The 27,942-nt window shown below is 39.5% G+C and overlaps 1 protein-coding gene across 3 annotated transcripts in view; it reads left to right on the top strand.

Moving 5' to 3' along the window:
• The window catches only part of trappc9 (trafficking protein particle complex 9), a 219,418-nt gene that overhangs the window by 112,714 nt on the left and 78,762 nt on the right, over positions 1-27,942 (top strand). For all 3 annotated transcript variants that reach the window (XM_038724731.1, XM_038724732.1, XM_038724730.1), the window contains one exon: positions 10,034-10,144. In XM_038724731.1, the coding sequence (XP_038580659.1) occupies positions 10,034-10,144 (111 nt within the window). The remainder of the gene's footprint in view (positions 1-10,033; positions 10,145-27,942) is intronic.

Genomic DNA, 27,942 nt, shown 5'->3' with positions numbered 1-27,942 from the left:
GAGCTGAATTATTTTGACTATGGGCACATTCTTTTACTGCACTTGTCACAAAAACAAATCCCATCATCCTCCACCATACACAACTGGTGACTTGAAACTACGAAGCATACCACACAACCACAGAGAACCATCCATCATTCTCAGATAAGAGAGCAACACTACACATCCTTCATTGAAGTACCAGAAAAGCTAAGCTCTTGTCCCAGTAATTGTTGATAAATCTCAATTCCAAAGCTTCAATTCATCTCTCATATGATACAAATACAGCAAATTCATTCTGTCTTGATATGGTGAATAGATCTTGACCTTCTCTTTAACCACTGCAGCAACACTCTCACTATGACATTTCTGCTATCAAAACCAGAAGACTTAGAAATGCTATTTTCACCAGTCAGTTCAGATAGTGACAGACGTGAATGGATGTCTTTTCTCATGCTCTCACATTTTCTCTCTCTCGTGCACACAAACATAGATTACTGAAGACTCCCGCACTCATCCTCCCACACACACATTCCCCGTGTCTCACTTCACTCCAATTTTCAGCTCCCCAATTCTAATGGAAAAACTCAAAGCAAGGGAGACAGATCGTAGCCGAGTAATAGCCACTTGAGGTGAATCATTAGCTGTAATAATATCTGCGGTCTAAGCCATCCATCTTGGCTCAGCGCTGATATATATGCATACATGCTGTACTGGCTGCTATACCATCACCGCCCTCTTCCTTACCTCTATCACGCCCTTAGCACTTTCTGCCTCATGACACTGACATACAGTATCTGTTGGCTCTGAAGCTAATATCAAAACATTTTATGTGTTGACATTGAAGGCCTTGGAAAAGGTTTAAGGAGACTGCCTTTTAAGGAGAAGTCTTTTTAAGTCAAAGTTTATTCCTATGGCTCAGTATTATATTTAGTGACTTTTTTGACAGGACCACATTAGTGGTTCTTGATCCTGAGCAAATGCTAACCAAAACCTTAAGTAATAAGCCATAAGCAAAACTAAAGAAACCTCCAGGGCCAAGTCCAAGACTGATCTCCCCTCTCAGATGAAAGTTATTTCTTGTCTGAATAGAGGATGTAAAGGAAGGTGGTGTTGTGTGTTGTACAGATTGTAAAGTCCTTTGAGGCCATTATTTTTTTTATTTTTGACTATGTTTAACAAACCTAAATTTAGTTTCCAAAGTCCTTAAATAATAACACCCACAACTGTCCATTCTACATTTACACAGATCAGCCATAACAGTATGAACACTGACAGGTGACGTGAATAACAATGATAATCTCATTACCATGGCACCTGTCAGTGTGTGGGATATATTGGGCAGCAAGTGAGCATTGTGTCCTCAAAGTTGATGTGTCAGAAGCAGGGAAAATGGGCAAGCGCAATAATTGGAGCGACTTTGACAAGGGGCAAATTATGATGGCGAGAGGACCGGGTCAGAGCGTCTCCAAAACTATTAAGAGTGGTCCAAAGAAGGAAAAGCAGTGAACCCGCAACAGGGTCATGGGTGGCCAAAACTCACTGTTGCATGTGGGGATCGAAGGCTTGCCCGTGTGGTCCGATCTAACAGACAAGCTACTGTACATCAAATTGATGAAAAAGATAATGCTGGTTTTAATAGAAAGGTGTCAGAACACAAAGTGCATGTGTATAGGGCTATGTTGCCGCAGTCCAGTCATGGTGACCATGCTGACCCCTGTCCACTGTAGAATGGGCACATGAGCATCAGAACTGGACCATGGAGCAATGGAAGGAGGTTGCCTGGTCTGATGAGTCATGTTTGTCTTTTACATGAAGTGAATGGCCGGCTTTTGCATCAATACTACTTTCTGAGAATTTCTGCTACGATTGATATCTGGCCCTACTTCTGCCAGCAGTGATACCTGTGAAAGTATATGTACAAACTCTCCCAGTTCTGAAATATGAAGAAAATGTTTTCAGGATAACCTGCATGGAATTCCTTGCATTAAAGTGTGTGTGTGTGTGTGTGTGTGTGTGTGTGTGTGTGTGTGTGTGTGTGTGTGTGTGTGTTTGATGGTAGTATAGACAAAGAGAACTGCAAGAATGAGTCCTAAAACCTGGAATGAGTTAGTTCAAGTCAGTGTTTTTTTGAATGGGTTTTTGGTTTGAAGCCTGAAACAAGGTCTGTGGTTAACATAAGGTTATGTCAGGTACATTCGATGGCATCCGGCTGGACATATGGCAACTGATCTACTCACCGGTCTGCCTTTACAACCTCAGTGTGTTTATAGTTGAGCTCTTGCAAACTCCAACTTGTAGATTTATCAGTTTATAGTAGTTTCCAGTGGTAGTCTTGTTGTAAGGCATTTGACACATGACCACTAGCTAGATCAGGGCAAGTTGGGACCTTAGTGGTGATGACAAAGTCATGAGACTGTGGTATAGTTAGTTTATAGCCTGATGTTAGCTTTTTGCTTCAAGTGAGTGCATTGCTTGAAAAAGCATTTGCGAAGATGATTTTGCTGAAACAAAATGTTTGTAAGTATCTTAAACGTTTATTTGCCAAAGAGCTTATTCTCTGCAATAATCCTATCTAAAAATCAAATTAGCTTTTTTTCAAGGGAACCAGGGCGATGCTAACTTCTGGGTTGGCCTGCAAAAATACCTCATCCCTGCAGTGCTCTACTATCTCTACAAGGCCTCGATAAGAGATGTTGAGATGACCTTAGTACTCAAAATGACATTAAGAACTTCTTAGAATTCAATCACAATCCTTCACAAATCACTTTTTCATAATGGCATGCTTCGTACACACAAACTCACACATTATTAGTTAGAATTACCTTTGAATTTCCCCCCTGGAGGGATAGACATTAAAGCCCTGTAACACACTTTACTTGTTGAGATAAGTACTATTGACTTTCTTCTTGGCTGCGAGTTAAAAGAGAATTTGGAAGCGGTTGTATGAAATTGCTCAATAATACAGCAACTTATCCTTTCGATCTGTTTTTGTGTTTCTCTGTCTCTCGCTTCCTCCCTCCACATACATTGACTTTTTGAAAGTCCTTGTGGCTTTGTGTGATTTAGCTGCCATGTCCTCAGTTCCTAAAGAACACAGTAGTACAGTAGTAGCTGCTTACAGTAAGAAAGCGGAAGAATACATTTTCTCTGTCATACTAACATATTACTGTATCTCTACTTTTGTCTCCCCCATTCTCTTCCTCATCCATTCTTTTTTCTTTTCCATGTCTCATTATCATGCTGCGCATTGCATTTACTGTATCTTCCTTTCCCTTTTGCTTGCTCTCTGTCTCTTTCATCTCGACTCTGTTTCTCTACCTCGGCTGCTCTTCTTTTCACTTGTTCTTCACCTCCCTTTCTCTCTTCCTCCATCCTTTACTTTTTCCTATTATGCCTCTCTCTGCAGCACCGTTCTCCCAATCTTTCTGTGTCTAACTTTTCCTCCCATACACTCTTGTTTACTTGCTTTATCTTTGCAGTGTTCTTATTTTAAATCTATGTAGGCAATACTCTAAGTAGGGTGTCGATATGTACAAAGCATTCTCCAGTTTCCTAACTCAAATAAGTCATAATTAAAGAGGACATATTTGACTTGACTTTGTACCCCGCCTTTCGCCCGATGTCAGCTGGGATCGGCTCCAGCACCCAGCGACCCTGTACACAAGACTAGTGGTTGACGATAGATGGATATTTGACTTTAACACAACTTTATTAAACATCAGAGTAGAATGAGCAGCGTTAGTCCCAGTGATAGCCACAAGTGTGTTTGAGGTACAATGAGAGATGAAAGAAGTCCTCTTCTTTTAGTCAGTCTGTGTGCTGTATAGGGTTGGGTACCGGAACCCAGTACTAATATGGAGCTGGTACCTACAACGCACATTCCGCAACCTCATTTTGGTGCCACTTAAATGTGTCGATTTCTCTCTGGTGCTCCGAAGAGCTTTATTAATGCTACAACAATACAGGCTACTGTAAATGTGTAGCCTACGCCAAAGAAACAAACCTACCCAGTAGCATGTACAGTTAATGAGGATATCATTTTATTAAAGGACCAATTAACAACCCAATTAAACAGCTTAACAAAAATTATTTCTTGTTTATATATTGAATTAAATAATTGGACTATTGCTGTTGTTGCTATATAAATATAGCCACGATGTCCACTTGTCTTTGTATCTTTCAGCATGCTTCAAGGCATGACATTTAAATGCATTTATATAGAGAGACAAAGAGTGGACAGACTTTTTCCAGATTTCTGTCCCGCTGCATCATTGTGAGGGACTGGTCAACACTCTTCTCGTCCCTTTTAAAAGCACCGCTCTCCCAACCTTGACATACTGCTAGTGTGGTGGAGTGGAGATGTACGGACAACCTTCTCCCAGGAGAAAGATTATATTCTCGTCACTGTCTCCAACACTCTCGATGATTTTCCCCCTGCATTCAATGCAGAGTTGTGCAGAATACCAAAATGTAAGCGGCCTGTCTGACGTTCACAGCACAGAGGTATGTTTAGCAACAGTCTGGTGCTAGTTATGTAAGATTTAAGCAAGGTAACCAGTGGATTTCATATGTATAATCAGGCTTTGACAATGTGCATCACTCCAATTAGCGACTGTAGTTGGAAGACATACCTGCTACCTTCAGATTATTTTGTAGGAGGTTAATTACCTGAAGGGGGGAGGCCTTCATACAGTAGATGCCAGCTGTTGTGGATGACAGATGCTGGTAGAATCTGATTTTAATCTTTATTCTGCCTTCCTGGCATCACAGCATAATTAGAATAGAACTGTTTTTATCAGTGCAATTAGATGGAACAGGTGCAGGCAAAATAAAAATACTCATTGCACCTTAAGAAAAATACAGGTTCACAAAGAGAAAGACGCTTCTCACTCTGTGCCACTGTCGTCCCTCTTTCTGTCTCTGTCCTGCTCTTCCTCCAACTTTCTCCAGTGAGACCAGAAAATGGCACAAAGTCAGTAGTCCATCCTTGCAAAATAGGTGGAGCCGGAAGCTTGGTGATGTACAGTACTGACTACTTGCGTTGCTATTTGGCAAGCTTTTTCTACTAAACGTGCTAGCTAGCTGTCAACATGCTAGCGTCAACCAGCTACAATGGCCTGCCATGCCACTTGGCTTGCTAACGGACACATTGCTATCAAACTAGCCTGCTCACTACCTGGACAATATGTTAAGTTTGTCCAACAGAAGTATTTGTACCATCAATATGTATCTCTCAACTGTCCACAGAAGTTAATTACCCTCTTTGTATTTAGAATTGGATGGTGCGATGCAGCTAATATGATAGCTCCGACCATTTTGGAAAATCAGCACTGTGTAGATGGTTCGCTGTCAGTCAGCGGTTCTCCAAAGCTGAACTCACTACCCTTTTTCTTTTTTTTCATCCTCCTCCCTTTTTAGCTTACATACGTATTTGTCTTAAATTTATCCACCTCCATCTCATTCTCTCTTCCCTCACATTACCTTGTCACCACCTTGTATGTACACTGGAACAGTGGAACAAAACATTAGATGAGTCACTCAAACTTGTCTCGCAAACTGTGACGTGAATAGTTAAACTATGTGTGCACCTGCTGCACTTTATGGGACTGTAGTGACTCCAGGTGTGCCCTTCCCCCAGGTGGCTAGCTACCTCTGGCTATCTGATAGTGAATTCAACAATTACATTTCGAGAGGGGGAAAAAAAGACTCATGGACATGGAGTGTGTAGATTCTACTTCTAGCTTGCCAGCTGTCTGCAACAGCAGATGCATTAGAGCAGAAAAGTCTGCTCACTATCTGTTCTGAAACTGTCTTGCACATGACGCCCTGTAAATGTTTAAGTTTAAAAATGTGATTTATTTTTTATTGTTTCGGCCATATCGTCCAGTGCTGGATATTGTACATCTTACTGTATAATGCAACAGTATAATCCACGACAAGGTCTTAAAAAATGAGCATAGTAATCGCCACCTCTGTGAAACAGCCTAATATTTTTTAGTTCGTACAGGGTCACTGTGATTGCATTACATTGTGACCCTCTGTATCTCATTTGTTTCTCTCTGTCTCCCTTTGTTATGGTCTCTCTCTGACTTTCTAGACAGATGTACTTTTTATCGTTTCTTCAAACGCTCTCTACGCTCTCTGACTTGTCTCAGTTCTTCTGTCTGTTCAGTTTCAGTTTTCAAATCAGTTTTCTTCTCTTCTGCCTCCCTTGTATTGTGTTCTTTCATTATTTCACTCCACATTTCTCTTTGTGTCTTCTACCCTTTTGTTGCTCTCTTTGTCCCATTATGCCATTTTATACCTCTTTTTAGTTTGCTCGCAATTGACCTTACGTAAGGTGACAGATCTGTTAAAGAAAGTGGCTGTGAAGCAGGATGTGTGAATTACTCAGTCGTCCATACTTTACAGGGACCTCTTAAAATCCCATTTGCTCAACATTGTGTTGCCCTTGCTCTACTGGGGGAAATTAACTGATCCTCTGACGTGTTTTTCAGAAAGTGTACATCATCTATAGACTCGTGAGCAATTGTAACCGTTTGCAAGGAAACCCTCCACTGCTCTGTTGCCTTTAGCTAACAGATGTCATAGATTTCATTAGAACTACTTTCTACCAAAGTCCCTATGAAAATATTTTACATCACATCCTGTTGACTGTCAAGGGTAACAATGACAGAGTTTGTGGACAGATATGTTCCTTTTGAATCTTTCATTTGTTTATGCTTGAAACACTGCAAATACAATTCCATCCATTTCTAAATTCAGAGTGGAAGCAGACATCCAGAGAATGAAATAGACATAGAAAAATCACACTTCTTCTGTTTATGTACATTGTTTTTATTTTACACTTGCTTTGGCAATGTAAACATCTGTTTCCCATGCTAATACAGCCCCTTTGAAATCTTAAGCTGGGGCAGATAAAACTAAATCTGTCTACAGGGCTAATTACTGTTAAAGGAGAAAAATGTATTTGGGTGAACTGGATCTTTAATTAGTGACAATTTATGATTTGATATCAATTTATTATTTGTCATGGTGCCCATGCAGACAAGCCAGCAATTAGTTTTTAGCAAATGTTCACTTGTCATTAAATTTTAAAATGTAGACATAAAAGCATAGTCATCTGTCCCTTATTGGCTCCCGTAGCTAAAATAGCCCATCGTTGGAAGTACTCTAAATCCAAGCAGGATAATTAAGGCCGTTACATTTTGTGTGTAAGGGATATGTTATGTTTTTGTGCCAAAGTAGGGCTGCAAAATCAGCACTTATTGATCGCAGATTTGCAGAATTGACTGAGGTGTGGGCCCAGCTCCATTGATCTTTGCGTTTTTGCCTCCTCCCACATTGTGTTCCATTTTTACCACCCACTACCTCACAGCAACAACGTCCCCAGTCTCAACTAATGCCCACTCAGTTTCATTGCTCGATTTGTGCTATACTGTCAACGTAGGAACAAAGATGATCAGACTGTGGTGCTGGCATTTGTCTGTATTGTATTGATGTCTTTTTGTGGTCTTGGCCTTGAAATGTGTGGCGCCACATTTAGAGAGTCACTCAGTAAATGCTAAATACTGACCTCATGGCTCATTTGTTAGTGTGGTAGAGTTCTCAGAAATAGACAGGGGCATTTATTAAATTAATCCTTCTTTAGCAGTCCCAGCAACCGTTTTTGAATGAAGTTGTCCACTGCTGCTCAACGGCCTTTCAGGCTCATGCTGTGGTAACTCTTATCAAAAGGGGGCTATCCACATCGTCTGTGCTTATATCCCTGGCTCATTTCCTTCAGTTTATCTTGGGTACTTACGGCATGAGCAATGAGCCTGTGTTTCTTAACTGGGTGGTCTGATTGATCACTTCAGCTAAACGCCCTGGCCTATAAATCAGTGCCTCGCCCCACTCAGCCCGTTAATCATGTCCGCCAACAAAGACAACGAGACAATTAAAGAAACATGGTTAGGCCTTAAAAAACCATGCTCCAGCAGTTTATTAGGCACTCAGGCAAGCTCAACGTAAGCCTCCATTAACCCAGAGATTTAAGATACAAGCAGCTAACTTGGAAGGGGGCTTAGTGTGACCTGGAGGGAAAGATGGGGTGATAGGCAGCATATCATTTGTACACAGGATGCGTTTTTACATCTTTGCTTTTGCAGTTTGATTCCACGTATTGTAATTGCTTTGGAGCATTATACATATCTCTCCTTTTTAAATCGGAGTAGTTTTGTTTCAAAGCTTGTACAGAAAATAACCAAAAGGCTGTTTGTACAATGCATTATAATTATCTTTAAATTAGTTCTTTGATTAATGTTCATAAACATTCAACCTACCAGCTATTCTACGTGTGCATATGGAATATGTCTTTGCACACTGCGTTTCTATTGCTGATGTTTTTTTTTCAGATGTTTCTCTTCACTTAATTTAAATTATTTATGTATTCATAATTAGGCATGCCTATTCAATTAAAATTTTCTATTCAGTTTTATTAAATGGCACCAACATATCTCAGGTCTAGAGGGTACTCTTTGTAACATTGATCATAGAGACCCAACAATTCCCTTTAGCGTCTACGGATTGTGAGCATAAATACCCATATGGGGGAAAAAACGTTAATGTGTATAGTGTGTGTGTTTTAGAGTCAGGCCTTTAAGTGTTTAGGAAGTTCAACATACAGGACTTCATGATAGCTTGTGTAACATGCTTTACTACCACTGAGAAAATAAATTCCTGAAGGAACTGCTGGTGTCACCAGTGATGAAGGCCTCTGAAAATTTGTCATTGAAATCCATTTCGACCACTTCCAATGGAGAGGAGAGAGTGTGTGTGTGACTGATGGACAAGCTGCACAAATGTGGCATTTATGTTTGAATGACTTTAATGGAAGTATTACATGTTAGCTTTTACATCTTATAATTTAATATCCAGTCCAGAGTAGTAGATTTCTTTTCCTTGCAATTACTTCTCGATCTCTGAAAAAATCAACCCTGTTTTTAGAAATAAAATGTTTTCACTACACTCTCTTCATTTATGTATCCATTATTATGTTCTTGTATGTATATATAATGTTTCTTTTTTGTCTCAAATTTCATTCCATATTTAGTCCTGGCCAACATATTACACCAATAACACCAGTATAAAGCAAAACAGTTCAGCAATAACACAAACTGTGGTCACATAAATTGCAACAATTATTGTTTTTCTTTTTAAGCTTTGTTAAGCTAATGATGCAACAGTACTATGTAGGGACTACAGCACTGGATTATGTTATATTTTATGTTTATGGGTTTATAGTTAGTCCAAGCTCTGTAAGCTCAGCCCTTCAAAAGCAGTATGGATAAAAAGTATGTGTAAAAAGACTGTACGGTTTAATGTAGACTTTAGTCACATTTCTCCTTTACACCTACAGAAACTACTGATGTAACCGCTCACTGGCTGTATTGGACAGTCTGTTCTCTGTATCTGAGATGTCCATCCCTTTCATCTGTCATTACCAGGGGGGAAAAAAACATCTACTTGGGGGTTAAAATTAACTCCTTTAAAATCCAGCGTCATCTCTCCTGTCTTGATCTAAATCACAAATTGGCCCTGTTATGATCTGCATGAGAAAAGCAGGCCCGGAATGATGTGGAGATGGCCTGCTCCAGCCAGGCTCGTGGGCCTGATGAAAGTACCGCCACCTTTGATGTTATGACAAGGACTGATGAGCACTTCACACCGTGTCTTCTCTTGATGTCATGCATTTTGCTGTGCGCGTGTATGTGGCCGAATATTTTTAGAAAGCAATTGTAACCTCATGCATAAAGTATGATCTCACATACACATTAACAAGTCATTATGCGTAGGCTGTATGGGCAACTGAGACTCCCTAAAGAACATGAGGCATTGTGAGCTTTTTGTTATGTATTTGTCTATAATGAATAAAGACGTCTTCTATCCACAACGGTGAACAGGGCTGTGCACCATTACGACCCTGTGCAATGGCATCTTATTTACTCTTGAGTTTTTGAGTGAACAGAGAGATTGTTGTTGTACACTCAATTCTTGTGTCTGTCCACAGCACTCGCCAGTGTCATCTACTGCTCGACATCTTCAACCCAACAGAGCATGAGCTCACCGTCAGCGCCAAGAGCAACCAGGACCTGGTTCTCCATGCGAGCGAGTGCCAGAGGTGAGTGGAAGGTTTCTCTTTCTACACACAGATATATGCAGTCTTACCATGTTCCATATAGAGATGGCTCAAAGCAAAATATCTTCCAGGTCTCAAGTTTGTTTAGTTGATTTTCTCCCACATTCTTAATTCTGTTTTTATTCACGCAGAAATTACAAAAATGATCAAGCTTTGCCCACTCTTTCTTTAGATATTAAAGCAACAACTGGTGAAATGATAATTATCGCAATATAATCTTCCTCAATAACAATATAACAAATGTTTAATAAAATTTCTATTTATTTTTCAGTTTTACTGTACTAAAAGAGTCTAAATGCTTGTTTTCCTTCTTTGCCAGGGAAAAAAGAAAACTGGCGGTAAATCCTAAATTTGTATTGGACCATACAAGATCTGTTAATTTTTTTAGTCCTAAAGTTGTCATACCTTGATGTGCTTTCACCTTCCCCTGACACGCAGATAATCTTGGACACATCATCGTCACACTCTCACTACCTCAGCCTCTCTCTCTCTTTCTCCACTTGTCCTTTCACTAGAAAGTGGCAAATTATGATTCCTGTCAGTGCCGTCTCTCCAGTGCATCCTTCGCCACAAGCAGAGGTACACTGTTGGTGACTCACAGGCCTTTCTCCATAGGGGTGGGATGTTATTATTTGCGCGGGAATTAGGGGGTGGAAGGGGATCTTTTCAGACAGAGCCAAACAGCTCATCACTCAGCTCACGCCAAATAATCTTTCCTGTGCAGAAATGAGCTGTGAAGAAAGATAACTTGAGAAGTCGCTAAAAAAGTTGCATTTAGAGATACTGTTTACTTATCCTAAAGGTATTTTAATGGATTAGCTGGGAGCAAGGGCTTATCAATGCTAAACTTGGAGAAGAAACTAAACAAAAACAACAATCAAACAACCAAAAATACATGATTGTTTAAAGTTGCAATGCAGGGAGTGCAGTGTAGTGTAAGTGGTAGGAAAACAGAAAAGCTTATTATCACACACCCTGTTTTTAGTGTAGTCGTGATGCGACATGTGCTGTACGCTGCTAGTATTGAAGCGAGACTGTGCAACTTTTAAAAGAGAGGAAATAACACATTTTTTCTCTTACAAATAAAAATGTTGAATTAGTTGAAACCAACTAATCATTTGTCATTAACACAACATATTTAATTTATATTTATTTATTGATTTCTGGTTTTTAGGTTATTTCATTTCAGACAACTTCAGAACTTATAAACATGAGTTGTTCTCACTCAGACGATGAGTTGAATGAATGAATGTGCAACTGAAAGTTAACTCAATGTATCAAATTAAGTTGAAAAGAAACATCAACAAACATCACTAGCAGACTTCCCAGCATGCATTGTTTAAGAGTTAAAACTCTCCAGAGACCCCTCTTTTTAAGTTTGCTGTGTGTCTTTAATACATGGTTACTTATTTTCATGATCCGATTAAGTATTTATGATTTATTTATTTATTTAATTTATGAAACTACACTGCACTGGAGCATGGCATTATCTAGCTTCGGTGTATCGCTTCTTTTTCTGCGGAATGTAATGTAGCTTGCTTCTTTCAACTAAAGTGTGGTGTAGCTTTACTGGCTACAGTTTCACTGCTCGTGTTACTGTACTATAATGTATTGTGGTCTTTAAATTTAGAGTGGATTTTTCCACAGCTCAGACAAACTCCCTCTGCAACGTTACAGTAATATTTTTATCAGCTTGAGGTTGAACTAATCCATGCAGGTTACATGATAACGTTACATTTACTGCATTTAGCCGACGTGATACAGCGTTAGCTCGCTTGCTGTTATTCAGTAACTAACATTACTGTCAGTGTATCTTTCACCGGAGGCTCAGCAATGCGAACACAGCTAAATGTGTTGAATGATAACTAAACGTTATTGAGCTAGGCTGAATATCATAAATGAGATCGTTGTCACACTTTATACCAGTTTGACCACAGTAAGTAACGTTACTGCAGTGGATGGGTCTTCCTCTGTGTTGTTGTCGCCGTTTTGTTGTATTATTGTATATTATGTGGGTCACGTTAGTTACAGCGACTGAGAGGTGGAGAAGCTGTGTACATAAGTATTGGTAAACGCCAATAAATCTAAATTGAACGGTAGTAAGCAAACAGCGGCAGGTCCGAGCTAACGTAACGTAAGGTTAGTAACCAACACCACCATTTGCTTTGTACTGTTACATTGCTTCTTGCAGGCTAAGTCAACACTTTGATAGTGGCGCACAGGATAATAATATGGGTCTCATTAGTTGGTGAAGGAATGTGGAAAGCGATATAACTTTGCACCAGATAACATTAGCAACTGCTCGGCATTAGCCGGCGAGCTAACATGACTCTCTCTACGTGTTTCTTCAGCCTTTTTGATGGTCACTGCGTTGTTACGGGATATCATCTGAATCGCGTTTGGTCTGATGGGCTTCAGCACATAAACCTTTATTGTTGTTGTGGAGTTTATGTTGGAGTCTGTGTTTTGCTGGGTGCCAGTTATTTTATGGTTTTAGTGGACTGCATTTCGTTCGCTGCAGTGCTGTCGCTGTAGTCTGAGAGAGACTCGGGAGCGCGCACAGAGCTGCATCCGACCCGAAAAGCAGAATAGTGGCTGGGCTGATGCAAACAACAGAGAAAACAGGTGTGTGCTTCATTTGTAAGTGAGGTTTATGCCCATTGACAATGAAAGGCAATGAAAATTAGATTTTTTAATAATTTAATTTTATTATTAATTTAAATTTTTTAATGATTGCTGGTTAGGTGTACCACACTCCTTTCTTCCCCTGCTCTTTTTTGCCATGCTGCTTCGGTATATGAATGTGCAGGGTGTTTCTTTTGTTGTTGTTTATTTGTTTGTTTGTTTCATTAAATGAGCACATCATACCAGAGAATGAACAAATGTCTGCCAAAGAAAAGTCCAATTGTGCTGCCATTTTGCCATTTTCTTGAGTCTCTTGAAAGAGATTTTAAACTCAAGATCCCACGCTGTTATCCATTTACCACCCACTGTTCTGCCCCTGGAACACTAGCACTATGTAGAACTTTGCCAGACTGTAAGTACCATCAAAGTTTGAGTGAATATAAACATGAAATACATTTACTGATCAATTAGACTGTTTTTGTTTGGGTATTCAATAAAAGAAGATAATAAGTACATTTACTCAAGAACTGCACATAAGCACAGTTTTGACTTGCTTGTACTGCTACTGTTAAATTTTATGTTGCTTTTCTACTCTAGTACATTTCAGAGGGAAATGTTGTGCTTTTTTCTCCACTGCATTTATCTGACAGATTATACTGTTACTGTATGTTTCAGACTGAGATTTAACCTTAAAAACATGTCTAATAAATACAACACGTTGTTCAAGATTAAACCTTTTTTAATCTTTGTGACCTCTTATTTTAAGCACAGACCGGGCGGGACGATCGATTTTCGCACAAAATGCAAAAGAGAAATCCATAGACAACCCTAGTATTTCGTCACCCTATGCATGCCACGCACCTCTGTGAAGCTAGGAAGCGCAGCCAGAACGTCAAACCAACCATTTTTATCCATACCAAACACACATGCAAGCATCTAAATGAACTTATATCACAACGTAAATCGCTCTGTAATCACTGGACATGGCCTTCTAGATATCTCTCATCTCATCCTACACCACAGTCCAACCACTTTAAAGAAAGTCCAGCTCCAGCTGTGATCAGCTGTGTAACTCATAACGCTCAAATCATAACACTCATAGGCCGGTTAATAATAACAACAAACGCATCAATATACGTTTACAGTTACAACCGCTGACTGACTTTTGCCATTTTTTTGCTGTTTTCAGTCCAAAAGCAGCTGTTTTCTGTGTGTCACTGGTCTGACTAACTCCGTACCTATCCAGCCAATAAAGCCACAGGAGACACTGTGCCGTTTGTGGAGTTTATCAGTAAAGTTTGTGAAACTGAAACAGATAACAATACATACAACAATACATATCAGTAACAGCATTACAGTACTGTGTATCTGTGTGTAGTACAGCGCTAGCATAAACGGCCATGAACTAGCTTCAGAAATGTCTACATGACAAATATAACGACAGACATGCTGTGTTAATGCATACAAGCACCATTACTTACAGACATTGCGTTTAGCAAGACATATGAAGGAGGGATGTTACGTCAGCACCAAAATATCTGAGCTGAATCCCTGAATCACCTGCATCCTGAACACAACTTCCGGGGTCACCCAGCACAACTACTTCATGCATCACTAAAGCAACAACACTATTTAAATGGCCAATTGGAGGCAGTAAACCCATGCATAAATCACTCTGAACATAAGAAAACACAGTCCATAACACTGTGTGAAAATATTGCCCGGGCCGCCATCTTGGTATTGCGCAACCACTGAGGTCTTAGGTTTCTTTTGTCAAAATGAAGGAGAGAAGAAGTTCAGACCGATCCGTAGGAGCTACACAGTAGAATGTTCTGTTCTCAAGTTGTGAGCCTGTAAAGAGTGCTTTTGGTCAATATTTCAATGTTTTGGAAGCTTTATGTTATTTGGAATGTGCTTATATGGACAGAAATAGTGTTTTGAATAGGGTTGGGCATGTTAGCGCGTTATTATCGCCGACAATTATTTTATTTATTTTTTAAATTTATTATTATTATTATTATTATTATTATTATTATTAGTTTGAAAGTCCCTTGCTCACTTGCTCTGAATACACATACAATCAAACCATGGGTCACAGGAGGGGCGGGATGTTGATCAGCCTGCAAATCAACCACGAGAGTAACCATGGCAACGGCTTCTATGCTCTACACAGCTGTACCCTATTTAACTTAAGTTAAATTATAGGCTAACGTTACATAACTTTACCTGATAGGCCTTCTTCTAGTTTGCGGGGATGCTCTGCCATGCGAATTCCCTCCTGTTGATGTCCTGATAATTATTTAGAAAACAGTAATAGATTCTGGAAACTCACAAACAGCGAGGATCAGTATCTCCTCTGATGATTTGTGCTGCGCATCACGTACAAAAAGTTCCTGTTCAGGAAAAACACAAGAAAACTGGACTCTGAGAGTAACTTGCTTTATTGCCCTGGCAGTGGCAAACGGCTTTGGTTTAATATTTGATTTGATTACATTAATGTTTAAGTTGAGATTTACAATAAATATTTTATTGCTACTGTGTAAAGGGAATACTGCTGGTAAAAAAGCACCTTATTTGTTTAAAGACTTTGCAAACCACATGTTATGGCACTTTTGTGCTTATAGCGGTACATTTAAATTAAAAGTGCGCAATAATTCATTATTAAATTTTTCGCATAACTATGCGCATAATTGCAACTAATTGCAAGAAAATCATGCGATTAATCGTGATTAAAAATTTTAATCGTTGCCCAGCACTGGTTTTGAAGAAAACTCCCAATAAAAGTGAACATATAAACACTAAATATGGCTAAAACATGGACATTCACCTGGTATATTTTTGAAACATTGTGTAGTAATTGTTGTATATTAGTTTCTTTTCATCAAATTTACAGTTACAGTTGTATTCCAGGTGTATTAGAAGATATTCAATTGCATTGTAATCAGTTCAATGATGGTTTTGACAATGATATTGCTATTAAAATATAGATTTTATATAAGGCAAGGATGAAAATATCATATTTTCATTTATTGCATCTCCATTTAGTCTTTAATAGAAAAATAAATAGGTTAATTTACAGTTGATTCATACTCCTTAGCTGACCTATCAAAGGAGACCAGAATTATGCATCTAGGCCTAATGGTTGAGGAGTTTTTACTGATTTATTTTGGGTATGTTATTTTAGGTATTCTTCCTGGAAATAGGTGTTAGTTTCAAAGTGGTTAAAAAAAACTCACATTTGATATGCCTTTTGAGTTGTTAGCAGTTCCACTGAAGAGACATTTCGCCTCTAAATGGTATAATTTCAGTAACTGTTATAATCAGAGAGATCAAGTTATCCTTAATTTCACAAAAAGCAAAGATTTTTCTGTTCCCTCCCATAAATCATCTCACAACCACACAGATTTATGCCGTGACCCTTTGGAAGGCCCCGACCCCCAAATTGGGAACTAATCTGTACATAAAGTAGTTAAAACCTACTCCACCATAACAGGCTGCAGCAGGAAGATACTGCTTTTACATTGATTCATCAGTATTAATCTACCAATGTCATGTATATGTTAATATAGTCATGGCAAGATACCAGTCACAGGGGACATTCTTCTGTGGAACAAGTACTTTTAAGTGCATTTTGCGATTGTTGTATTGGTACTTTTACTTAAGTAAAGGATCTAATTATTTCTTGTCACAGGACAATGCACAGCAGAGTATACAGCTTGAAGTGTGATGGGCTCAACAGAAATAAAACTGTTCTTAGGTCAAAAGTTGTGTTGGCTATTTTCTGTCTTGAGTCTTAGTTTTAACGTGTTTCTTCAGTTCTTTTAAGTCAGGCCATCTGTCGCTGTTAGATAATTCCTCAAATTGCCAAGATTAATTTCTCACATCTCTCACTGATACCATCAGAAAGTCATTGTTAGACATAAGAAATTATGTAGAGGTCAGAATGCATAATGCCCCAGTATGACAGAATGTGCCTCTGGGGCAAAAAATGTCAAACCTAGTAACAACTGCAGATGCATATATGTATAGACTCGCATGTCTTTCCCCCCTTTGACTGACATTCCCTCTAGATATAACCGTTGCTTTTGATTCCACCAATCAGCACTTCCGTCCTGAAGCGATTTCTCTGGAAGCCTGACAGACATACATTCATTACAGAAGATTAGCTCAGATCCTGCATATCGATTCATTCCACACCATACAATATTTCTGTAGATACCCTGACGAAGCAGAGCATAGTGGATGCAGCCGGACTCAACAAACCCCAGCTCATGTTTTGGCAACATGCTGATCACTTTCTTTTGACGCACACACCCGGCACGCACACAGATTATCAGAGTGGGGCAGGATTTTGCATATAGAGAAATTCTGGGGCCACGCACTCGTGGTTCTCCATCTGCTGAACCATATTGTGTTTGTCTCTTCAGTACCTCTTCTCGCGACATCAGATAGACCTGTCATTTCATATTTCTTTTCTGTTCTATGATGAATGAGGTGTCAGGCTCAAGATGTTTTCTGGAGTCAGAATCCAGGACTGGTGAGGCTAAGGCTTCAATCCGACAGTCGCAAAAATGACTCTGTCAATCATCCACACTTCTCCTCCTACAACGAACCATTTTTAATTGTTTCCATTGAGCTTTTTCATGGTTACACAAGTAGAAAGGGAGAAAAAGCCTTCATGCATGGAGAGACATAAGCAGCTTCAACAGTAGATTTAATAGTTTCTAGACGTGTGTCCATATGAGGGGATCATGAGGACAGCAACAGGGAGCTGTTTCCTTATTCTGGTACAGCTACATTGAAGTAGTGATAGCTTACATTTATTGAATGCTGCTACTGAAAAACAAAGATGCCATTGGTTGTATTTAAGTAGTAAGTTTAGTTTGTGGAGTGTTTGTTCTCTCCCTGTGAAGGCGACACGTGGAGAGGGGGCAACAGGGTGAGGAATAGAGTGCTGCTTTCATCTTCTCATATCATTCACAGACATGTCTTTTACAAGGTCTTTATCCCCTTAATGGTGTTCTTTAATGGCCAATGGAAAAAAAAAAAGTGCCTCCAGCATGTGAATTGTCACTTTGATGTTTGGGAGCCCGACAAGGCTCCCAAAGACCGACGTGACACCACACAGTGATGCCCAAACTTCAGTTTTTGCTTTGAACAGAGCAGAATAGAGGGAGGAGGAGAATGTGTACCTGTCTTTTTCTTTTGTGTTTCAGATCTTTCCAGATTTTCCTGGCATGACTTTACGTGGGATTTTTACAGGCTCACATTGAGAGAGGTTTTGTTAAATATAAATTTAAAGCAGTTTCCTTCATCAATTATGGGACATGTTAACAACCAATGTTCAGCTAATCATTAATAAAGGATGCAACACAAAGTGCACATTTTCCATGATAAAAGCATTTTTAAAATACTGGCATGGCCCATAATCACCACAAAATTCAAGCTGCTCAGCTGCAGCACATTGAACAGCTTGTGAACACACCTGTGAATATCACTTGGGTCCACCTAGATGCTGGTGCGGTCCTAACGCTTCAGTAACTAACAACACACTGTCTGTCCATGGCATTTTGGCTACAGCGCAAGTTTTGAATTGAATTTTATTTCGAACATGCAAAAACCATGTTTAAAAAAAAATAGGTAAAAACAACAGAAAAAAACAAAAGTACCCTTCTTTCCTGTGTTAACATACTTCTATCAGATGTGCGAAAAGGAGTAGGAAGAAGTAAAACTTATGTACTCCTACCCCTTTTTTTTTGTCGTTTGTTGTCTCTTGTTCCCCTGCGGGTGTTCAGAACCAGATATCAGCCTGTTGTCAAGCTGCAGACACGAATACAGACACGCCCTCAGCCAGAGTCAAAAACACCCTTTTGCTACTTTTAAAAATAAAAAACTATTAACTAGGGTGTGACGAGACAATTAACCCACAAGACGAGATTCGAGATTGGGTTCACACAATCGAGACGAGACCAGATTTTAAGAATCTTTAATGCTGGAATAAATTAAAATTTTGAGCTTTAAACACTTTATTTCCTGTATTCTGCACCAGTTTATGGTGATTATTTAAAAATTTTATTTATATAAAGAGAAACACAAAATTCAGGTGGCAAGTGATGATTCAAATCTATAACCTTACTATAACATAATCTAAGTCAGCGCAGCTATCAATCATTCTGTGCTGCTTTCAGATCTGTTCAGAATCCCTGCTGGGTCATGACTTTGTCTTCCGTCCTATTTGTGTCTTTGTTTGGGGGGGAAGTAACCTTTAAATTTGACTGTGGCACCTTTGCACCATAACGATAAATTATTTAATTTTAATTTAGTTAGAAACTCCTGGACTTTAATAGCTCCTGTGTTTTAGCAGATTTTCTGCTCATGGTCAAAACTTTCTGCACATTCAGAATCTCTTCCACATATCTGTGTTCTCGGACATGTCCAGAAAAAAGGCAGAATATTACCAGACTAACATCATCATTTAATGAGAAGTCTACCTGCCCTTTACTCTGCTGTGCATTACGTTTTTGATCCACTAGAAATCTCACCCGAAATCCACACACGTTAACTTCCAGTGCAGCTCACAGTCCCAAACAGAGCAGGCTGCGCTTCAGTTTTTAGATGTTTAGTTGCAAAACTCTACCAGCTACTCGTCACAGCTGTCTGGACCACTGACTGTATATAAAAAGGTGTGGACTCACAGCGCAAGTAGGTTCAGCTAATTACTATCGCACCATTGTCAATCAGCTGTGTGGAATAGATTAGCTCGGTGAGTCCATCTTATCAGTTATTCATTTGTATTTCACCGCGTGAGAAAATTAATGTGTGGCTTGACAGCGTGTGAAAAATGGCATGTGCGTGTGAGACAGCTTTTTACCTGCCGAGAATTCTCGTCATAATTTAATCTCGTGAGATCTCGTGCCGCGAGATCTCGTCATGACCCTACTAACAGTATATTCAAAAAGCAAACCCAGGGAAGGAGGACGTAAACAGACAGACACCACCTAATGACACAAACAAGTAGTTCTCCAAAACCACATTGTCTGACGGTTTACACTGCACATTTCTCGTCTTATATATTCTTAGTAAGTATATGTTAGATGGATTAAATCAGTTACTGTGATTAATAGGTAGTGGATTAATCATTGACCTTCCAAGTGAAATACATCACAATGACGTGTTTTAATTCTAAAAGAACAGCAGGACTCCTCTGTTAGATATCTCTGATGAAATTATGACCACAGAAGTTTCAATGGTGAGACTGTAAAACATGCCCTCAAACATCCATTCATCAGTATGCTCCACCAGGCACATTAAGTCTGGTTTTGGCGAAATTACTAATTCATCCTATAATTATTCGTCGGTGGCGTTTTTTTTTTAACCACCTTGAGCTGAGAAAAATGATCAAGCTGTAATGGTCACTGCTCTGCATAAACAGCATGTAAATTAGAACCGCTCTCCTCACTTGCTTTTTTCTATTCTATTACTTGAGGAAAAGGGAGCGCTCCTGCGCGTACCGTCAGACAGCCCTGACCTTTCTGCGACTGAATCTTGGATCTAATGAGCAAATTATGATGAGACGGAGCAAATGAAAGTGTCTATTATTAATACAAATCGAAAATAAGAAATGATGTCCTAGATGTCAGGCAGGAAAGACATTTCTGTCCCACGAGTTCTTAAGCATTGTAATTACGTTGGTTTGATTGCAAGTCAGTCAAATCCTTTAGAAGGTTTGATGCAAGTGTTTGAACAGTATCTAATTATCAGAATTGAAGAGCAGAGGCCCTGATGCACTTATCTCTAGCTGTCAGCTGTATAAGTATAAGCAGTGGGAGAACATCCTCTGTCACAACCGTGATATGATCCCCATCAGTCCGTCATCTGTATCTTCCAGGAGATTCATTTGCTCCGTCATTGCCCGATCAGTTTTACAAGATTCATGGGGATGTTTTCTGTCTTCTCTAGTCTTCTCAGCAAGTTGCTCTGGCATGCTACTCAGGTTTTTGTAAATCATTGCTAAGGTAGCAATGTCATCAAATCTGATTGTTTGGGGGGGACAGGGTCCTAACTTCAGGTCCACTTGCTCAGTGAGCAGTTATTTTTTTTCAAAGCACTGTTTCAAGAATGATCTTTACACTTGTCTTCTGATATGTTTTTGGTTTTGTATCACCAGCACAAACGTAGAGTGTAATACAAGCCTTCAATAATAATAATAAACTAAATAAATTATAATGCTCAAAATAAAGTTAAAAAAAATTGCTTCACATGGAAAAAATAGGATTAAAACATTTCAACTTTGCCGGCAAATAAAAACTAAAGTGTGGAAAATAACACTAAACTAACACAAGTTAAACGCTGTTAGTGGATGTGTTAGTTCTTGTATCAGCACGTGGATATTTTTAAGCTCAACATTATCTTTGAAAGCTCTATATCTTTCATTGTAATAAAGATAACATTCAGTGGGACGGATGTTTTCAGTCTTGTAAGTCATTCAGTGTCCAGTTCTTTTCCAGCGGCAGGTTGCCCTCAGACCTTTTTGATCACAATCCCGCCTCTGCATCAAAACCACAGCGGTGTCTCCCAGGGGGATCTGATCAGGCCTTTGGGGGTTTACATGTCATCACAGGATCAACCCGCAAACTAGTTCCCACTGCCGTCCACAAATATCCCTGCAGAGCCAGCTCAGTAATGCCTCCTGTAGTAGAGTGGTGAGTTGGCACTCAGTGCAGCGGTCTCTCATGTCTCCTCTCCATTGACCATGCCTTTCGGCTCTGCCGGATCGGTGAGCACAAGGCCAGACATGCCTCATTGCACGGGCTTTTCAAACAAAGCTTGTTTCCATGGTGACCACCTTTCCCCTTTCTCGTTCTACTTTTTATGGCAGCAGAGCACATAATGCATCTGCAGTCAGTCATCCCCTCTTCAGCAGTCCCAGCCTAGTGTAAATATTATCATTTGATTGTTGTTGTTTTTTCACAACTTGCAAATCAACGTGGCCTCTCTCTCACCCAGTCAAAATAGTGTACATGCTCCATGAACAGTATCGTGTGTAATGAATACATTTCTATCCGTTGAGGGTAGGGCATACTGTAGGAACAATTTTTCTGACAAAGATGAGAGCTGACTGCTGAGATATACATCTGCTGCAGCGTCACACAACTGTCGTTTTTTTTTCTCTGCAGAAGTTTTTATATTTTTCCCTCTTTCACATTTCCTTGAAATAATGTGTTCCCTAGGGGGCGTTTTAGCCCTGTTGGCAGTCTGGAGATGGGTTAGTTAAGATGCTTGAACATGAAGATTTTTTTTTTCTCATTCACATGTCCCTTCTGTACAGTACTGTATTGCAAGAATCACTCCATCCGGCTGCCTTAGGCCTCATGTCCGTGCATTATAATTTACAAACTGCAGCGTCCCTCGTTCAAATCCAGCTGGGGACTTTAGTTGCATGTCATTCCCTTCTATCTCCCCATGCCCTGCCTCTCTCTACTGTGCTGTCTAATAATGGCAAAATGCCCCCAAAAAGAGCCTCTCGGTTTCTGCAGCAGCAACAAAAATAGCTCACTCTGTCAACCCTAGTATTAGTTTATAAAGCCTCAATTTTAATGACAGCAGGCGCATTAGAAGCATTCTTGGATACCTACCCGCATGCAGTAATTGGCAGTAAGGATTCGTTTTTACCGCAGCTCATCATATTGAGCGAGATGTGGATGGATGAAGCAGCCGCTGCACACAAAGGGTTACACAGAGTCAGCCGCAGCCTAAAAATAGACTGTTGCTCTCGCCTGCCTCTGCACAGGCCTCTATGGATCTCCGCCCTTAAGCTCTTGCACGTGAGGTAAAAATAACCCTCTCTGTGAAAACACACATACACACACAGACTAGGCACGTTCTTCGCTCTCAGCTTCTCCCCCTGTGACATAACGCAATCACTGGCTGTTAAAAAAAAACATGCTAAATGGCTCTGATAAAATGTTGGTTGCAAATGATTTGCTGTTATGTCCTGCTGTGTGGGGCATAATTCAAACTGTACACATTGCTCACAGCTTGCATACAGTCACACACCAGAGAAAACGTGCACACATTGCAGTAAAACCACTAGACAAATTCTGAGACTATCTGTGTTTCTCAAAAGTAAGCTGTGGTTGTAAGCCTGCCATTGGCCGACTGTTTCCGTCAGAATTCTCCTATCAGCCTGTTAACCTTTTTCAAAGTCCCCTTTAAAAAAACAACAAACCTCCTAGCTAGTCATGCATAGCCAGACCTTTCTCCACACCTCCGAGCTAAAAAACAAATGTTTTGGCATGCTTTGACTAAGATATGGATCGTGCAATAAGGCAGATCTGCTAGGTTTTTTTGGTGAATGCTTGTAAAGATATACAAGGATTATGTTTAGAACATTCAGTCAGTTGGAGCTGATTTGCCACATCTTTTACCTTTTAACTGCAGTGACTTGACCAATGTACAGATCTTTTTCACTTTACAAGAGTATCTGTGATATTGGTTTAATAGCTATATACAGCTGATAAATTGTCTGTGGTTTTAACAAGTCCAGCGAGCCTAGGCACCACGATTGTTATTGGTTTGAATAAATAGCGCTAAAAACGAAGTGTGGAGATCCGGCTATGCGAGACTACAAGACAATTAACAAACCTCTCACACAGATATGTTAAATACTTTAACTCAATAGCGGTATGGTAGTCGCGGCACTGCTACAGCAGCAGTAGTTGCATTTGCACAGCACTGAGGTGTTTGAACTGACTGTTATTATGTGTCCATGGTTGAGTTTATAGACCTCATAGCTGAAATGATTCATGGCTTTTCAGTGGTCAGATAAAAGCGACCCCATATGTTTTAATGTGATTATCACGTACTTTTCGTCAACAGAGCATTTAATTAGGAAGAGGTCATTTCACTGTGACCGGCTCCTCCTAAGGTGGTGTTATTACTGCCATTAAAAAGGCTTCACTGCCACAGCGTATTACATGATGGCAGTAATTAGCAATATAGTGTCAGAAGTCACACCCGATGGACAAGATGATATTCAGTGATACAGGTCTCAAACAGTTAGTATGTTACCCTTGTGTTCGCAGTGCACTGCTCTGCTACGGTCCTAAGACATGCGTATCAGGTGAATTGGACTCTAAATTGCCTGTAGTTATGGGTGTAAGTTTGAATGTTTTTCAACGATGAATGAAGCTTGCCTGATATCAGACAGAACTGTCAACTCGTTACACTCCATTTCCATCTTCAGTCTGACATTGCCTCCTCCAGGGCGATTCAGTTTTCCCTAACCACTAGAGACAAACGTTATCTGCCTGAATCTAACGTCATTTAAACACCATCTAACAGTCATTCCAAACCCCAACTTCATGTATAGATAGCTGAATCTTATGTTTTCCTGCAGTTTATATCAGCTTTATGTCCATTTAATATCAAAGTTTTTCAACCAAAGTATTATTCACTGAATGATAATATTTGACTAGGACCTGTTCAACCATGCATGGCAGAGCCATGAAAATAGCACAGAACATGTGCCTTGTGTAATGTGCTTTCAACTTGCTCTGAGCAAGCACAAGTCTTCTGTTCCACACCTCTGCTTTGCCACTACTCTCACCTAGAGTCAAGCTCATTGTGAGTCATAAAAAAAACATGGATACAGGCTAGAAAACATAGTTTTCACCTTATAAAATGCCCCTTGGCCAGTACAAAGCCCCACCGATTGACACATGTGGACAAGAAAATAGACCTCTCTATCTGTATGCATCAACACGAACAACATTGCTTATTTCTGCAGGTCTAGCTTCCATCTGTGCATGTCTTTGTAGGATTTATTTGAGTGCTAAATGATTCACAGCTCACTCTTTTGAACAGATAGATATGGGTGAAATCGGTCCATCCATCCATCCAATCTCCCATCTAGCCTTGCCACCTTTCTCGGCCAGGGAATTGAAGGCCAAGCAGGCTGTTATCTGTTAGGGACTGGAGGGAGGCAGGAGGGTGCAATGGACTGGGAAGTAGGCCTAGTGATGTTCCACTGGGGCCCCAGCTAAGCTTACAGGTTGTTTTTAAAAGCCTTGTAATAGGCTAGATTAGTCTCCAGATATGGCCCAATCCTTGAAAGACTCCACAATCAAATCTATAGAAAAAGAAGATGGTGGGAGAGCTTGGCTTGTTAATACTCTCCTGCCTTTCATACTTTACACAAAAAAAACCCACCCACTAACATCTGGCTTTTGTCTTCAGTGGGAAAGGGTACAATCGGCATTCACTCCTGGGTCAAATGACTCCGCAGTAGTCACCGGTATTTATCGACAGTGATGGAAACATAACAGCCAGTGGACACGCTAATTTCTGTCAGCTGTCTCACTTTATGTTGACGCGCCGATGTCTTTCAGAACACACGAACACTGCAAACACGTGGCCCATAAAGTATACCCCAGCAAACCCTGTGAGGTGGGGGGGCCCCGCTGTCTAAGCACTACTCCATATTACCAAGTGTGCCTGATGTCGCCACAACTATTAATTATTATATTATTACCTGTGACTGTCACAAGCACCCTTCTCAAAACCAGGAAAGCTGGAATGCATTCACAGTTGGGGGTAGGGCTGTGCGATACGGCCAAAAATGTTATCACGATTAAAACATTTCATATCATTCGATATCGATTATTGTCATGATATATGTCAAATCATTATTTCTTTCAAGTTTAAAGGCCGATTTTTGCTCCTAAGTGAAAATTGAAGAAACCAGAAGGTCAGTTATGTGGTTAAACTTTTCTTTATGGTCAGAACACTTGATGCCAAACAGTGGATCACTTTCAAGACTATTATGATAAAATCTGTTTTCAACAAATATGATTAGTTGATCTTTTTTCAGGCCTCTTTTCCCCAACAAAATAAATATTTTAATAGAAAAATTAAGTGCTAATTTGTCCGTGATTCAGATGAATTAAAGCAAATATTTATTAACGTTATATTGAACATTTATTATATTGTTATTGAGGAAAATTATATTGTGATAATTATTGTTTTATTGTGCAGCCCTAGTTGGGGGTGCTGAGGGACGGTCTATATTATGATGTCATACTAAGTGGTGCATCATATTCATCTTTTTGTATTCATTTGAATGGCCAGGATAACTTGTATCTAATCGTTTTTGACAACGGTTGCAAACTTGAACACCAACATACTGTATGTCAAATAGGGCTTGGTCATATGGCCAAAAATGTTATCACAATATAGACATTTCATAGCATTCGATATCGATAATTATCATGATATATGTCAAATCATTATTTCTCTCTAGTTTATAGGAAGATTTTTGCTCCTGAGTGAAAATTGAAGAAACCAGATGGTTAATTGTGCAGTTAAACTTTTCTTTATGGTCAGAACATCACAAACACTTGTTGCCAAACAGTAGATTGCTTCACAAATCTGAGGGAGAACATTCAAAACAATTATGATAAAATCTTTATTAACAATATGATTAGTAAATATTTTTTCAGCCCCTGTTCCTCGACAAAATAGATATTTTAATAGAAAAACTAAGCTCTAATTTGTTCATGATTCAAATGAGTTAAACCAAATATTTATTGACAATATGTTGAACATTTATTATATTGTTATTGAGGAAAATTATATTGCGATAATTATCATTATTGTTTTATTGCCCAGCCCTAATGTCAAAGCAGCCAGAGCAACTACTCAGTCAACAACAGGAATGTGCCTGCCTGGTTTTAGGGGGTGCTGCACCCCTACTTCCCACATCCACAAGTGTGGAAAAAAGAAAACAAAGTATGGAGCAATATCTGTATTTCCAGAATATTCTGTTTCCTAACATATAAAATTCATGTGTTTTTCATGTTTGGAGCAGCAGAAAGCGTAGCCAAAATATTTATCACTGTGTGAGAGAACTCCGACCAGAGCGAGCATGAAGTCTGGTGGAATCCTGTCAAAAGTGAAACTAATTAAAAACAAATCTGGGAAGCACCATGGCTCACGAGAGACTGTTGAGGCTGGCCATCCTGAATATATAAAAATAAATGTGCTGTAAGAAAACAGATACTGTAGTCTTATTGCTAAGACGAACGTGTGTTCACAATTGATCTAAACTTAATTGCTCTGTTTGAGAAACAGATTATAAAATATTTTGGCCTTATCGGAAAAAGCTTGTTCTTTTTATCTATACAGTCCAGTTGTAGAAAAATCTGAGTTGGGTGGACAGGTGGGCTTTTAAAAATATTTTTTTAAATGAAATCCTGCACTCTGGCACAATAAGTAAAGTAATGGGAAGAAGTACTGTAGACAGCTACCGCAATCATGGCTGTCGCAGGATCAGCACCTTGTGAGCGGTGACGCTTTACTATGCGTCAATGCTAACGATGCTAGTCATGCTAACGAAATGCTTGAAAATCACCAAAGCTAAATACTGGCTCAAATTAGCAGCTATCTGCAGTTTTGACTTCATAAATCATTAGGCCTAAAAAAATCCAATCCATTTCCTTTTTAGGCTGCTTTTCATGTGAGTCTAAAAATGGATTACGAGTTAGCTGCTAATGCAGACCCACCACTCAAACTGATAAATCAAATCCCACCAAATGAAGGATGTAATAATATATATAATAATATGTTATTAATGAGAAAATTCTACATGCAGCCAACTTTACACTAATACAATGTGACAGTGAATCAAAATTAACTGGAAATATGGAATACTGTTTTCACTGTTCTAATGTTAAATATTTGGTTTTAATCCTTTAAAACATTCCTTTCTTTTTTTGGTCCCCATTTGTGTTTGAATGTGGCCATCTGGCTCTTAGTAATTACCTGTCCAAAGAAAACCATGCCTCGCCGCATAGTGTCTTCCCGTGTAGGGCCCATTTGCATTGTTGCAACATGGTATTTTTAGACTTTTTAGGCTTTTGATGATGACTGAATGAAAAGCAGCGCCCATCTGAAGATGGGACTTCAGTCGGTGACATAAGCCTAGTGCCACTAATCTTCAAAGGCGGATGTATTTGAGTGTGTTGCAGCAAGAACAGGAGCTTTCTTTTTCACCTTTGTTTTGAAGTCTTAATTGTTATTTAATTTGTGTTCTGCTTTGCTGTAAAGGCTGTGAAATGGTAATTGCATTGCCTTTTTCACCTCCACCTCACTTTGAT

This window comes from Micropterus salmoides, unplaced genomic scaffold (assembly GCF_014851395.1).
Source record: "Micropterus salmoides isolate LMB-PRFRI ecotype aquatic unplaced genomic scaffold, ASM1485139v1 Ms_hic_scaffold_17, whole genome shotgun sequence".
NCBI lineage: Eukaryota > Metazoa > Chordata > Actinopteri > Centrarchiformes > Centrarchidae > Micropterus > Micropterus salmoides.
This window is presented reverse-complemented; position numbering and strand designations above follow the sequence as displayed.